General features: G+C 34.7%; 1 protein-coding gene across 3 annotated transcripts; it reads right to left on the bottom strand.

Annotated features, from left to right (window-relative positions):
- Positions 1 to 1,019: 1,019 nt before the first annotated feature.
- LOC141683182 (lysine-specific demethylase JMJ25-like) lies at positions 1,020 to 4,412 on the bottom strand. Of its 3 annotated transcripts, none has more exons than XR_012560152.1 (5): positions 4,258 to 4,412; positions 3,657 to 4,062; positions 3,035 to 3,344; positions 2,225 to 2,547; positions 1,020 to 1,401 (listed from the first exon to the last, which is right to left on the bottom strand). XR_012560152.1 is itself a non-coding variant. In XM_074487870.1 (5 exons), exons 2-4 carry the CDS (start codon positions 3,780 to 3,782, stop codon positions 2,254 to 2,256), a joined length of 612 nt encoding a protein of 203 aa, XP_074343971.1. In that variant the 5' UTR covers positions 3,783 to 4,062; positions 4,258 to 4,412; the 3' UTR covers positions 1,020 to 1,401; positions 2,225 to 2,253. The 3 variants fall into 3 exon arrangements, 2 of the variants coding, with proteins under 2 accessions (XP_074343971.1, XP_074343972.1); XM_074487870.1 differs by having other exon boundaries at positions 3,035 to 3,226; XM_074487871.1 differs by having other exon boundaries at positions 2,412 to 2,547; positions 3,035 to 3,226.
- Positions 4,413 to 15,430: the final 11,018 nt, after the last annotated feature.

Genomic DNA, 15,430 nt, shown 5'->3' with positions numbered 1-15,430 from the left:
GGCAAGAGCCTGGCTAAAGGAAATATAGGAATCATTTGAGATTCTAAATGATTGACGAATCACAAAAGACTGTTTATGTCACTTACCCTCCTAAGAGAGAGGCCACCCACTGGTGAAAGGCCAAGAAAGGCACGGAGCCAGAGGTTATAATAAACTGATTAAAGTTCAGTTAATTGTTTTCGGGAAAGTACTTCCCAAGGTTATGGAAGTAGTGTAAAAGCTTTAGAGCCAGAACAAAAGCGAACGAGTATGATGTATTATGAATCTAAGTTGTAAAAGTTGTCAAGATTCGTTCTGAGGACACGAATCCAGAATGACGGGAGGTTTGAAATCAATGCTTATGTTGTGTTGGTTCATGTAATGGTTGTAATAGAAACGAAAATAAAAGACTGAAAGGGGAAGGAGTATAAAGGGATATAAAGGAAATAGAGTTTGAGGAATGATAAGGGAGTTGGGTATGAGGAAAACCTAAAGACTCGTAGTAATAGAAATAGAAAAGTATGCGATCATTAGGGTGAGGGTGATTCACCATAAGTTAAAGTTGATGGTTGAAGGCATAAATGATATATATATCACTACACCATAGAATGCATATAGCAACATCAAAAATTTATTGCCTAAAGTGCTATTTATATTGCAGTAGAATTTATGGCAACAAATATGCAAAAATTTGGCGTTGCATCCGGTGGTGATGCAATAGAGGTCCTATAGCAACATTTTAAGTCATGTATTGCAACAACAAAACATTATTGCAATAAATCATATTTAGCAACAAAATGTATTTTATAACAACGCGATTAAATCATTACAATAGCTATTTTTGTCAGCTAAATAATCACTATATAGCAACATTAATTGGTCTAATTGCAATGAAATTTAAGGTCAAATTTGACAAATATTGCAATATTTTATAGCTGATGTAATTGCAAATGACAACATATTTAGATACAATTGCAACAATATTCTTTAAAAAAAAATAGTAGGATCTTATTGAAAATAGAGCAAGCCAAGCATTTATATTATGCTACAAAACCAAACATCAATGTCATTCAAAGGTACCAAGGTACCATGACGAATTCACAAGCAGCTCCCAGGCTGTCCCAGCATCATTATTATACAAATCATTCATAATTTAAAGCTAAGAATAAACAAAAATAACTAGCTAAACCAAATTCGTGAAAAAATTTAATCGCATACACAGAGAACTAAACAAAATTCCCGACTGAATTTAAACAAAACTAATCTATCCAGCTAGCAAATTGCGGATAACATAAACTAAAGTAAATATAATATGCCCCTTGCAGCTTTATTTCTTTATTTCCATATGCATCACAATCATCGTAGTTCACTTCTTCTCAATCCTTCGGATCATCTTCATTGACTTTACACATGTAGCAGTACCTGCCATATAGGCTTAATCATGAGTGATATACATCAATCCAAACACATCAAATATAGGGATAATGATAATTCCAATTTGATAAACATATTATATAATGATAATCATGAGTGATATACATTAATTCCAATTGTGAACTGTGACTTGTATATATATATATAGATATATAACAATGAGTAGAAACGGATTCATTATAGAAAAGTTATATAAATATTAGACGGAAGCAAGACAAAATTTATATAATCACTAGGCTAAAATTGAATCATGCGTTTATGATTTTTAAGGCTGCGATAGCCCCTTGCTTGAATAGATTAGTAGTTGTTGTATAATAGATTTGATAAAAGAGAGGGGGTATGATGTAACATGTAAAAACAGAATATAGTGCAAAATTAGTAAGATCAGAAATTAAAATTTTGATTGACCTTCAAAACTATAAAGTCACCAGGGTTCAGTGGGGGACTTTTGACCTTAAAAAAAGACTAGAAAATAGCCCTTAGCCCCTCACTAAAGGGAATGAAAGGTAACCTATAAGCAACATTGGTAGCATTAGCAAACTTTATTTTCTTGCACGTTGAAGACTACATTCTAGATACAGTTAAAATCATATAATTGTTCCTGTGAAAGTGCCTTACACCTTGGCTCGTTATGAATCTAGTTTAAAACTATGACGCATAAGTTGAGTTATGAAGCTAACTCAGTTACAAATTAAAAGAACGTTAAGAGAATGTTGACACCGCTTTCAATCTAGATATTATCTCCAAAACTAAGGAGAAATAAAAAACAAGTTTACCACACAACCAAAGAGTTAGCTAAGAACAAGCATACCGCATCAGAGATATCACAATAGAGTTTGGTTACAGGAGACCCAGTTCTTGAAAAATTCCATAAGCAATATATGTTTTTGGTCCCATATCGGGCTTCAATGAATTCTCGGGCAACTTAACAGAGAGATTCGGGTACCCTGACCGTGAATCTGTATATTCTTTGAAAGGCAAACTATTGAGAAACTCACCACAATGACGTGGTAAGTGCTCCTCAAATGAACTAGGTGGAGGCCAGTCTTTTAATTTCAGAAGTTGGGGCCATCCAGCTTTGTCAAATACACCTTTCAAGTATCCGTTGAAAAATTGATGTACATTAACATCCACCTACAGAAATAAAAGAAATTGAACCATTTAACATGTATTAACACCTCTACTTGTGTGAATAAAATACACACAATAAAAGTAAAAAAAAAAGACAAACTACTAGTAAATAACAGAAAAGGGTAGTAAGCAGACTATTTTTCCTTTAATAACTACTTTCTGAAAACAACATACAAGTGCTGCAAAAATTTATCAAGCTACTTTTGGCTCTTAATTTTACACAAGCTTCTACTTTTTAGCTCTTAATTTTACACAAACTTCTACCGTTTTAACCTCAGCATTGCGGAATGCTGATCTGCAACTAGCCAATATCTTTAATTAATTACATATTATATAGAGTGAATATATGACTATGAAGTTAATAATTAGACACTCATGGTCAAGGTAAAACTATGCAGGGCAATATATCACTCCCTACAAATACGGGGATGGAATTCTTAGAGATTATCAAGGAAGAACCAACTGTACAGCATAAAGGAATTAAACTGACCTCACACCATTCCAAACAATTGATGGCCATTACATCCAGGAGCTGACCATGATTTCTGTGTCTTATCTGTCGGAATGCACGCCACATAACCATTGGTTCCCAGCTCAAACCACATGTAGTTGCAAGAACATTTCTGACAATTACCAGCTCACCTTTGCACCATTGGCATTGAAAGTGCTCAAGTTCTCCGGGCTTTAAGTCCACAGCATTAGGAAAGTACAGAGTTGTCATCAGAACTTTCACGAGAAACAGCTTTTAGTAAATTCTTTTTATCACTACCAATAGCGTCAACACAAGAACATCGCTGCTCCTGAGTATTACAGATATAAGTTTATGTGTTTTGGCAAGCTTTTCAGCATCTCTGGATAATTTTTGGACGCAATCATCTCCTAATATACATCTCAATTCTAGAATTCCTTGACCGCAGCCACCCAATTTCTTAGGAGGTATCATAGGTGTATATTAATATCTCATATATTAAAGAGGTATCATGAGATTATGTTTGCTCTCTTGAATTAACAACTACGATTATCTCAAAATCTACTTAATGATGTATAATAAAATATAGTGCAGTAAATAGGAATCGAAGGTCAACTATGTTTATAACCGAGGTAATTATTACCTGAACTCTCCCTCCTATTATATTTGACTTTTTGAGGCATAAATTAGTGACATCCTGGAGAACAACCCTTTTTATACTCTGCAGCAAAGCAGAACAACCAGCAGCCGCATTTTTTCCGTCCATCATATCTCTTTTTGAATATGGCTGGGCTCTTTTTGAATCTAGCTACGCAACTGTCTTCTGATCTTTAGTCAGGGGAGGCTGTAAAGGAAGTAATCCTCCTACAGTTGCCAGTGATTTAACACACAACAAAAGCAATTGAAGCTTACATATTACCTTGTTTCACTCAGATGAGAATTAGTTCCTTCATCTGAATCTGTATGTGACTTTGTTGGATTAACTTGAATTCCCAATCTTGAAAAAGTACTTGGAGTTTTGAACAACGAGTCATCATTATCATCCACATCTTCAAATTAACAACAAAATGAACACAAATAACCAATTAAAAATTAACAAAATCAAGAACAAACACTTAAAAGCAAAAATAAGAACAGTAAGAAGTCAGAAAATAAGAGGTTGATTTGAAAAGAAAAAAAGCATACTCGATTAAACCCAAACTTATAATCGATTTAGGGGAGAACATATAGGGTCAATGCTTTACCTTTTTGCAACTTCAAGCTTCGTCCACCTTGATTTTCTCTTCTTCAAGTTTCAATCGATTTAAACTTCGAGCTTCGATCCCCGTCTCTCTCTAGTGCGGCGCTGTGTTTGGGTGAGCAGGTTCTGTCCGAGTGAATTATTGTCCTGTGTTTTTACTTTTATGATTTTTGTTTTCTTTTTGTTTTATTATTTTTGATAAGCTCGACAGAATAGCTGCTTGTATATTTCAAAGCCCGCCTAAAATTTTGGCCCAAAATTTTGATATATTGCAACAATTTAAATAAATATTGTAATAGAATATAACTTTTTAACTTCATCCAATTTATTTCCTCCTATTGCAATACTTTTAAAAGTTCTTGCAATATATGTATTATGCCCTTCTAATAGCAACAATTTTTGACATCTTTTTTAAAAAGTGGTTGCCATAGCCATTCTATAGTGTAGTGTATATAGAAAAGTGTGAAGTGTATGTAACACCTGTGACTTGATGCCTAAAAGGGAGACACCAAGTATAAAAGATATCCCAACATTGAGATGACTGTTGAGATAAATAAAAGAGGTAAATGAGTAGTTAGAACTAAAAAGTTCACGTTGAACATGACCAATATCTTCTAGAACATCCCTGTTATCATTACTAAATCAAGCAAGAAAAGCAGATAACCGTTGTTATCTTTTAGAGGCCATATTGATTGACCTCATTTTTAATACAGATGTTATTGTGAAATTAGGCATATACTATCGAGGTGGGAATGATTGAATAAGATACCCTTATCAGGGATATATGACTTGAAGTATCCATGTAAGGATGGAAGTACCTTTTTAAAGGTGGAATTAAGGATATAACCTCAATAACTTTAGATGAACCATGGGGGATGCATAAAGGTTGGCATTTCACCCTTAATAGGGACATTATGAGTTTAGGTAGTACGGAATGAAGGACTAAGGCAACAATAACCTTTAAAGATCAGTGTATAAAGTTTTTAGAACTATATAGACAATGATTCTGGTATTAGTAAATGGTATCTTGATATGCCCTGTCTTAGGGTGTACCTGATGAAGGATTTAAGGATAACCTTAGAGGTTTTACAAGGAGAAGGATAGTATTCAAAGTTCTCAAGAATAGAAATTTTGATAAAGGAAATATGACGTAATTATAATAATACCAGGTGGGGAACGTGTTGAACCATAAGAAAGTATAGATCGACCCAATGAGGGTCGAGATTGGTGAAAACAAGAAGGACCCAAGATAAGAGACGTCCTAAGTATGATCGAGAGTCAATCGTGGCAATGTTCACATCTAAAGACTAAGGCAATGACTTATCAAAAAAATGGTGATTTTTTTCTCACCAGGACTTAAGAAGAGCATTTTCACACAAGCAGTGATTGGAAATGAGGTAGAAAAATTTAGTTGGAGATTGTTCAAAAGACATTGATTATAAGGAACTATTACTATCAGGGAAGGCCAATGAGGTGGCCGACACTCTAAATGTAAGAGAGCAATTATAGGCACTCGTGCTAGAGGAATACTGTGATGATGGTTAAAGCCGTGAAGGTTGTATTATGGTGTGAAAGATTGACATTCCTTCTGATGATTGTGCGATACTTAACCGTAATAGTAGTTTGGTAAAGATTTAATTCATGTTAATCACTGTGAGCGGGCTACCTATCTTAGAAGGTCCTATCTTGAGATTAGCCAGGACCATGTTACGAGAGGACTAAATGAACCTTTGAGCTTCATGTTTCCTAATGAAGACATATGGTTAAGAATGGTATTAACCTGCTATCGTTGCTTTGATTGAAACTCTTCTGTAATTTTATCTGCTTCATGTCATGTATGTACGTCAGGATCTGGAATGTTCTTCATGAATCATGAATGGTGATTATGTTACCTCCTTAGAAGAATTCTATACGACATGTATGGACTTCGTATGGTTAGCTATTAAGATTTTATGGAAAACGAATGACGACAGTAGGTCAGCGGTGGACCATAGTAATGCAACAATGATTCTGTGAGTAATGAGCCGATTACAACCATGAGAGTTCTATTGGAATGGATGTTGAGTACCACTAATCGGGTTGTGGTGATGTATAAGTTATCATTGATAGATTAATTAAGTCGATTATCTACCTATTGAATATTTATTCCTTCTTATCAATAAAGAGTAATATTACTATACGAAGAAGGTTGCGGTGTAGCAATGCATTCTAGTAACCATGATGTCTAGAATGAAATCCCAGATTCGATTTTCGATGTCGAGGGAGTTTTAAAGATGATTGTTTTTTAAAGCTCGCGCAAGAGCATGGGTCCATAGAATGATGGACGGAATAGCAAAAATATTTAGGCATGTGAAATATGATGCGATAATACTTGATGTTGAGATATATGCATATATATGTTTTGTTCCCCTGTGATAAACCTCTATAGTTTAGGGGTAGACTCCAAGCCAGATGTTTTGTGGCAATATTTTTTTATATATAATTCTCCTAAATTCTTTCTTTTCTCTTCTTTTCATTTTCGTGTAAACTGAGAAGAACAACCCTTCCAGAAGGGGAGGTATTGCCGTATGACTATCTATCTATGTGATAGAAGCCTAGTAGGATACCACATCTTGTTTAATGGCTTATCAAGTACTAAAGGCTGGCCACCTTCTGTACTAACTATGCAATAGAATAAGTGTTCATGATCATAGTGATCTCTCAATAAATTCTTTTACTTCTATATGATTGATCAAACTTCGGAAGATAGAAGCAACTAGAAAAGGAGTAGTATAAGTATGGTGGTATTCAGAATGGAAACGCGTACGTGATACTAAGGTTGGCGCAATTATTAAAAGGTTATAGAACGCTAACGAGCAAAAGTGTAACCAATATAATATTAGGTACGGAAGATAGTAACGATTATGAACTAGAAAAGAGTGGGTATTGAGAGGCAAAAGCTATAACACTAGAAGCTATGCTATGATGAGAGTATGTGCAATAGACTTGAAAGAATTTGGAATAATCACTTATTGCGGATTAAGTTTTCTTACGATAATAGATCGTATGTCAGTATCGAGATGTCACCTTATGAGATCCTTGAGGGAAGACGATGTCTGAAGGAGATATGTCCTAAGTCCAATCATGTATGAGGATTTAGGAATAACTTTTATGTAATTTGTTTTTGATTTCATTGATATTAATAAAAGACTTGTTTTGGTTTTATTGCGAGCTTTATCTCTTTAAGTGTTTAAATAAGATATACCATAGTTTAGAGTAAAGCTTTTTATGGATTATGATGAGATCATAATAATGAGACCTAAAAGATGATAACTCTAAACTTAAATTGTTCCTGGTCATAGGATTACTAACTGGTAATTAGTAATCCGTAAAGATCGGTACATACTATGTTTGCTTCATTATGAAGGATGTCTGTTCTCATAAATATTTGTGTGGTGACACTATAGCTAGTATGTAGGTGCTTATTATAGAATAAGTTCACTGAACATGACTCACACAGCTGAACAACTGATGGAATTCACTCACGTGTCAGCAGTTGTTCACATAGTGATAGTTGTACAAGTATCCTTAGACTTGAGGTCATCATAGTCATCTTGTGTACACTGAACTATGCTTTGGTTTAGTTCTTAGTCTCCAGGGACAATTATAAGGGCTCTACTGGGTATAGGAATTTGTACACGAAGATAGTGTATGATCAATAAAGGATCTACCCCTTCCAGTGAAGGAAGAGAATGTTCAATGTTGATCCACTTATGCTAGTTCAGGAATCTCTGGCCAGAGTGAATGAAATTAGAAAGGAGTTTCTAATTTACATTAAATAGAACTAAGCATAGTGAATGGGAAAGCAAGTGATTAAATAAGATAGGCTTGACACAAGTTCCATGCCTTGTATTTAATCGTGACATTACAGGGTAGAAGGAATTGATTGTACGGTAAGTACTCACTAAATAGGTTCTTGGTATTCTAAGCAGTGAATTCGTATTATCCGGATAGTCGCGATATCCTGAGAAATATCCCTCACGACGTAGAATAAATATGATTAATTAATTAATCATATTTAATGAATTAGAGAATTTATATAAATAATGATAAAATAGTTTTATTATTATTTATTTCTATTACCGGCTTAATATTGAACCTACAGGGTCACACCATAAAAGAGAATGATTTAATGATGGAGAAATTAATTAATAATGACTGATAATTATTTATTTATGAAATAAATAATTAATTGGCAAATTTAATAATTGATTAAATAAGATTTAATTGAATATAAATTAATTAAGAAAAAGTGTTTAATATTTATTAATTAAGAATTTAATTTTTGGAAATTAAATCAATTGAGAGAATTATTTCTAAAGTGTTTAGAAAAAGGATTAATAATTAAAAGGTGTTTTATCATTAGTGAGAATAATAAAGGGTTAATAATAATAATATTTTATGGGAAAATTTCCAGCTGAAAATTTTGCCTATAAATATACTATTATAGACCATATTTTTGCCTCAACCAAAAATATTTACAAAACCCTAATTCTAAAGTAGAACAAGAGGGAGACAACTAATCCTCTCAACCTCTTCCTCCTCCATCACATTGTACTCTTGGTGGATACCGGTGGAGTGCTTCACACTTGAGGAGCAGCTGCTAGGGATTTCCGTTCATCATTTTTGGATCGCCATTAAAGACCTCCATCTTTCCATTAACGTAAAGCTTCTTAAGGTAAACATACCGAACTACGAATTAAATATTATTTTTTGCATGGATCCTGCAGAGGGTTTCGTTTTTTTAAGATTTAAATTTACATTTTCGCTGCGTTTATTTGCTAAAAACCCTTCAATGGCATCAGAGCTACTTGCGAAAAGTTTTTAATTTGTTTATGTGTTTAACTGTTTTCGATATATGAGAATGTACGTGATTCGCCATGATTTGATGTTGATATAATATGCTTATATATGTATGGTTTTGAATATATGATATTCATGTGAGTTGTATAATTATAAGATGATTATGTAATCTGTATATATACTGATATATACATGATTCATATTTGTTCTAATTATGAGAACATATTAGATACGGATTCTGAATTGGCTGCTGCAGATTTGCTGAAATCTGGGTCTGATGTCCGATTTACGCAAACGAATACCCTATTACATAGGTAAACGAGCGTCTGAACAAACAGATAGCAAAAGCTATCACCGACTCGTTTGTAAGGCATTTGACGTCGTTTACTGCCCGTAAACAGTGATTCTTGTTTTTCTGATTTGATTCTGATTTTTGTCATATTTTCTTTTTATGATTAGATCATGGATAATATGATATGTTAAGATCATATTATATGTTTTAACATGCTTTTATGTGTTGTATGAGCATAGTGGATGGTTATGACCTTTCGACCTTAGTGTAATGGTTTTGGTTTTGGTTTTAAATACGACTTGCATGTCGTCAATCTTTGTAATCATAAATCTCGAATGTAACTCGAGTTATTCTTGTAAGTTCATTAGATTAGTTTTACTTTCAATCATGTAATTTAATTGAAGACTCAAGAAGTGTAAGTCATATGTCATAGCCTATTTGTATATACGAGGATTCAACTCAACTCAAATAAGAATGTAATAAGTAAATAGTGGATCGACCGTCAGAGAGATCTCGCAAAGTAATATCTGTCAAAGGATTCAGAAACAAGGTTCGTCTACAGACTTGAGGAGTTAATTCACGGGAAGAAGTTCAAGAATTTGATCATGCCTCAGTGATATAAATCAAGATCGTGGATTTAATCAAGTGATAGAGATCTCGTCAGGGTATCATTAATTACAAGGATTTAATCTGAAGAAAATCAGAGTATCAAAGTCAACACATAAAGAAATGTCACGGAAGTTAGTCACTCATGAACCAGACAGTACATCGAGTGTCAACGTAGAAGTGGTGGAATTGATTCATAATTTTCAGTGATTTTCAGAAGATTTGCAGAAGAATGGTTGCTGCTCAAGACTAGAATTAATTCTCTATTAATTAATTAAGTCATCTAATTTAATTAAGAAAATAAATTATATCTGTGAAGAATAATTTATTTATTAATTGAATTAATTGATTAATTAATTCTGAATTAATTTTAGGAATTTTCAGAAGTTTAATTGGTTTAAAAATAGTCTTAAATCAGCAAGACAATTGAAAATGAACTAGCATGACAATCTGGATTGTCATACCGATTGTCATGCCAAGTCATTTCAATTGTCATACCGAAAGTTACACTAGGAAGGAGATTGTCTTGCTAGTTCAACTGATTGTCATACCGATAGTCATCGTAGTTCAATCAGATTGTCTTGCTAGTACAATTGAAAGTCCTACTGAAAGTCTTGCTGAGCCAAAGAGATTGTCCTACCGATTGTCATTGCAGTTCAAGTAATTTTGTTGGATTGCATACAAAAAGAAAAAGAAGCAGAAGACATTCACTCAGTGAAAAAATACAAGAACACAGCAGCCGCCTAAGAAATATTTCGTTGTTCTCTGCTGAAATTCAAAGATCAATTTCTAGATTGCAAAGTTAAATCCAATCAACTAGAAATCTTTATCTTGTTCTTGTGTAACAATCTAGCGGATCAAAATCCCTAGAACTTAATCTCAAATCGCGTTTAGCATTTGATTCTAATTATTGCAAAAATAGAAAAAGTTCATGTCGAATTTATTCTAGATTTGTGATAATTGATTTGAGATTAATACCTTGTAATCGATACAGTTGTTGTAACACCTTTCAAGTTTAATAATATTTTTATTTAACTTAAATTTTGTTTCACTTTTTTTATTCTGCATTTATTCGATTATTTGGTAACGTTTGTATTCAACCCCCCTTCTACAAACACATTGGGACCTAACAATTGGTATCAGAGCCTTCTGATTAACGAACAAATCAAGATCCTAGACTTTTGTGATTTTTCAACTCCTTGAATTTTTATTTATTCAAAAATTCATAATGACTTCACATAAAGTTGGAACCGTTAAAATTCCACAATTTGATAAAGAGAATTATATCATGTGGAAGAAGAAGATGCTATTATTTTTACAAGTTGCAAATCCCAAATATTCAAACTTGTTAAAGAAGGGTATAAAAACTCTGATGGTTAATGAACCGGAGGTAATAATAGATGGTGTGGTGACTACTGAAGCTAGAACCTATCCAAAAGAGCCTGAAGATTTTACTCCTGCTGAGAAGGAAGAAGCCTCCTTGGATGCCAGCCTTCAATTAATATTAATTGATTCCCTTGATCCCTTGATGAACAGACATGTGATGAACTGTAAAAATTCCAAACACATGTGGGAAACTATTCAGGTGATTAATGAAGGCACAGAGGAAGTTAGGGAGAACAAGTTGGAAATCCTAACCTCTGAATATGAACATTTCAAATCAAATCCAGGAGAAGGAATTACTGAAGTGTTTGAGAGGTACAATGCGTTGATCAACAACCTGAACATCAATGGAAAGTATTATTCAATCAGGGAGGTCAACAAAAAGTTCCTTTTAACACTGCCAGCTCATCTTGAACATAGAATCACTGCCATTAGAGAAGCTAGAGATCTGAGTGAGATTTCTTTGGACAGGCTCTATGGAGTGTTAAAAACCTATGAGTTGGAGCAGATTCAACAGAAGAAAGTCTACGGGAAGGATAGAATGGTCAACACATCTAATGCACTTGTAGTTGAAGGTCAACAACAACAACAATCTCAACAGTTAGAAAGAATGGTACAGTTTTCCAAGGGTGAGGAAAATGAGTTAGTAGCAGAATATGATCCTCCTACTACAAATCAATCAAGTGATGATTTTTATTCCTTGGAAGAGCTGGAGCAATTGGAAGATGAATCAATGGCCCAAATTGTCAAGAGATTCTCCCATGTCAGATTCAGGAGGAATCCCAAGCTTAAGTACAAGTCCAACTACAACAAATTCCAGAAAGGTGGATCTTCATCCTCTAACACCAGCAGTGGTGGGTACAAAACAGGGATGGTTGATCGAAGCACCATTAGATGCTATAACTGCAATGAGTTGGGACACTTTGCCACAGAATGTAGGAAGCCAAAGCAAGTAAGAAAGAACTCTGAAAGGGCTTATCTGGCAAAGGGAAGAAGCTGGGATGATACTGACAGTGAAGATGAAGATGAAGGAAATCTTGCTCTTATGGCTATTGATGGAAAAGCTTCATCGTCAAGAATAGAGGTAAAACTTTCTGATACAGAAATGGTTTATCATCTAAGAGGTAACTTAGATTGTGCACGTCGTGATAATGAACTATTAAGTTTAAAGATCACAGACCTTGAGAAAGAGGTCAATGAATTAAGACTTGTGCATATTAATCAAGACAAATTAAAAGAACAGGTATCTTTTCTAGAGAATAGAGTTGACTGTTATAGAAAACTCGAAACTATTCTCAAAGACAAGATCACCGGTCTTGAGACTAAGGTTAGAGCCTACTTCAATTCTTGTTCGAAGGCTAAAGAGTTCTACAGTAAGCAAGCTGTTAATCAAACATCTGGAATAGGTTATGATTACAATGTTGCTATTGGAGAATTAGGCATAAACTCTCCTCCTCATGTCTGTGCTAAAGGGAGGGAAGTACCACATGTGCTTAAGGGTGTTGATGAACCCCTCTATAAAGCATCAATTGCTGAACCATTTCATGCGACCTCTTCTGTTATTCAAGAAGAAATACGTGCTGAAGATCTTGCTAATGAGAAGGTTGTTTCCAAGTCAAGTGTGTCGAAAGTTCCAGTCAAAGTTGTGAAAGCAACTGAGACTAACTCAGACACACATGAGTTGGATAACAAAAATGCCATGTCTACCATGCATAAATTGCCTGCTAATAATCACTCTCATAAAGCATGTGGTGTTTCTAATTGTATGTCTTGTGCTTTTAATATGATGTATGCTTATTTTAATGGTAAGCATGTGTCTAATGATAAGACTACTCCTCGTCAGCATGTGAATAACAAGAAGCATGATAGGTCTAAGACTGCCAGTCCTTCTAAGGCTAGAAAGGAGACATTTGTGCCTAAGCTTGAACAAAAATTTGTTAAGGCTGTTTACAAGGTCAAATGTTCAGTCATTGAGAAAGTTGAGACAATTAAAATTAAAAATGTTGTTTTGCCTGACAAAGGACAGTTCTACAAGAATGTCGGGCCCAACCAAGTTTGGGTTCCGAAGAAGGTCTAATCCATTTGTAGTGCAGGGCATTAAACAAGTATAACCGGTAGTGTGGATTCTTGATAGTGGATCATCAAGACATATGACCGGAGATAGAGCCCTGCTATCAAATGTGGTTGAGAAAGCTGGCCCCATGGTTACCTTTGGAGATAACAGCAAAGGTTTATCCGAGGGATATGGCTGCTTGCAAGCTGGGAATGTTATCATTGAAAATTTTGTATAGTGTGCTAGGTTATTATCAGGAAGCATCATCTAACATATAGCACCAGTGACGAGACTTGAGAATATTATGACATATCAGGCACCTGCTGCACATTACACTTGGAATTGGACTCTAGTAAGATGTGTACAAGTGTACTCCTGGTTGGTGAGTCAAAAGAGGAAGTCAATGCACCACGGTTCATGGACTTTGCAGCTGCAGATCTATTGGACTATGCAATCTCTTCTTCACAATCTCACTTCAGGTTGGTATGAACTAGTGTACTACTCAAGCAATCATCAAGAACATGGTATGGCACTCTAACTGAAGTTATTGTTTAATATGAACTAGTAGAGTCGTCATATTTTTAACTCTCTTATCACTAAGCACAATCATATTGTTTTATATGTGCAGTGGTATATTGATAATGCAACATAATAATTAGTATCTAAAGTACTTGACAAGTATCGGTCAATGATATGTTGTTAACATTATGTTGCAGATATTTGTAAGCTTTTGACATGAATGAGAATTACTTAGACTTTACCCTAAGTGATCAATATTTTATCAAAAACTCATTCATATTGAAAAATAAAAATTAAACTTCTTTCTATATTAGTGATTTCTTATTTCATGTAAAATCTTTTGAAATCACTATTGTAAATCATTTTCTCTCTATTACCATATGTTCTATGATACAGGTTGAGTCTCCAATAACTTTCTTTCATTGACAGTCATGAGGTTGAAAACCCACAACGTCTATCCCAGACTGTAAAGACAAACACAAAAACAGAACCAACCAACACTCTTTTACCACTAAAAGTAGTATGAATGAGCGTGAGGGAGATAGTGCCTAGTGCACCACATAAGGAAGGTTCTGTAGTCAACCCAGTAGCTCTGTCTCCTACATAGATGAGTAGTATTTAAACCGAGACAACTGCTAGCCCCCATACATCTTCTCAAAAAGATGTAATGGCTGAAAAGGCACAAAAACAGTTACTAGATTCATTCTCTCAACAGGGTGAGTCTATTGAATTTTGCCTGTCGGCCAAGGTATCCGATGTAGTGTCACCACTTCAAACATAAACAATTCTTGATGCACAAGGAGAGGTTACACACACAAAGGATGAGTTGACGGAAATAAGAGTTTCAACCATTTTAAGGTCAGATTCGATTGTTCAAGGTTCGTTAGTGGACCAATTGCCTTTACAGGTGTTAGGAGAGGATACTGATCCAAAAGCCATATGTCAGTGGTCAGTGTCTACCTCCCCAGGCTTAAATCCCCTGGATGCATCTGCGGATAGTGGATCTGACATAGGTGCAGATCGGCAACTTGTTGACAATGATTCAGATATTACCTGATAAGTCACAAGGAAGTGTCTTCACAGACATTAGAATGGAACTTTGATCTTTATGCTAAAATCGTTGGATCATTGTTTAACTTCCCAGAATTCAAATCTGGAACCCTAAAAGGGAAACTAGCAACTTGTAAATTATGACTCAGATTCATCTGACGAGTTTAACAAGGATGGGGATTTGTGAACTCCCATTGCACCACCTGTGACCTCCTTAAGGATGGATAAGGTGATTTTCCTTGCAGGTACAGCTGGATTATGGAGCTATAAGAGAAGAGTGATACACTTGTGAGAATGAGTGTAAACACGAGTGAAGAGAAGAGTGAAACACATGTGAGGTACACTAAACAGAATCACACACTCACAGTGAGGTAGAAAGAGAAACTACTTGTTATTTCTTTTCCAACCAAGTGAAATATGAGAACTCCTTCA

This window comes from Apium graveolens, chromosome 9 (assembly GCF_009905375.1).
Source record: "Apium graveolens cultivar Ventura chromosome 9, ASM990537v1, whole genome shotgun sequence".
Taxonomy (NCBI): domain Eukaryota; kingdom Viridiplantae; phylum Streptophyta; class Magnoliopsida; order Apiales; family Apiaceae; genus Apium; species Apium graveolens.
This window is presented reverse-complemented; position numbering and strand designations above follow the sequence as displayed.

Excerpts from the sequence above, each read along its gene's own strand:
- LOC141683182 (XM_074487870.1), bottom strand. The coding sequence starts at position 3,782 with ATGATGGACGGAAAAAATGCGGCTGCTGGTTGTTCTGCTTTGCTGCAG. Across the intron at positions 3,227-3,656 it reads TAATAGGAGGGAGAGTTCAG|CCCGGAGAACTTGAGCACTT; the intron begins GTAATAATTACC and ends GTGGACTTAAAG. Across the intron at positions 2,548-3,034 it reads ATTGTTTGGAATGGTGTGAG|GTGGATGTTAATGTACATCA; the intron begins GTCAGTTTAATT and ends TTATTTCTGTAG.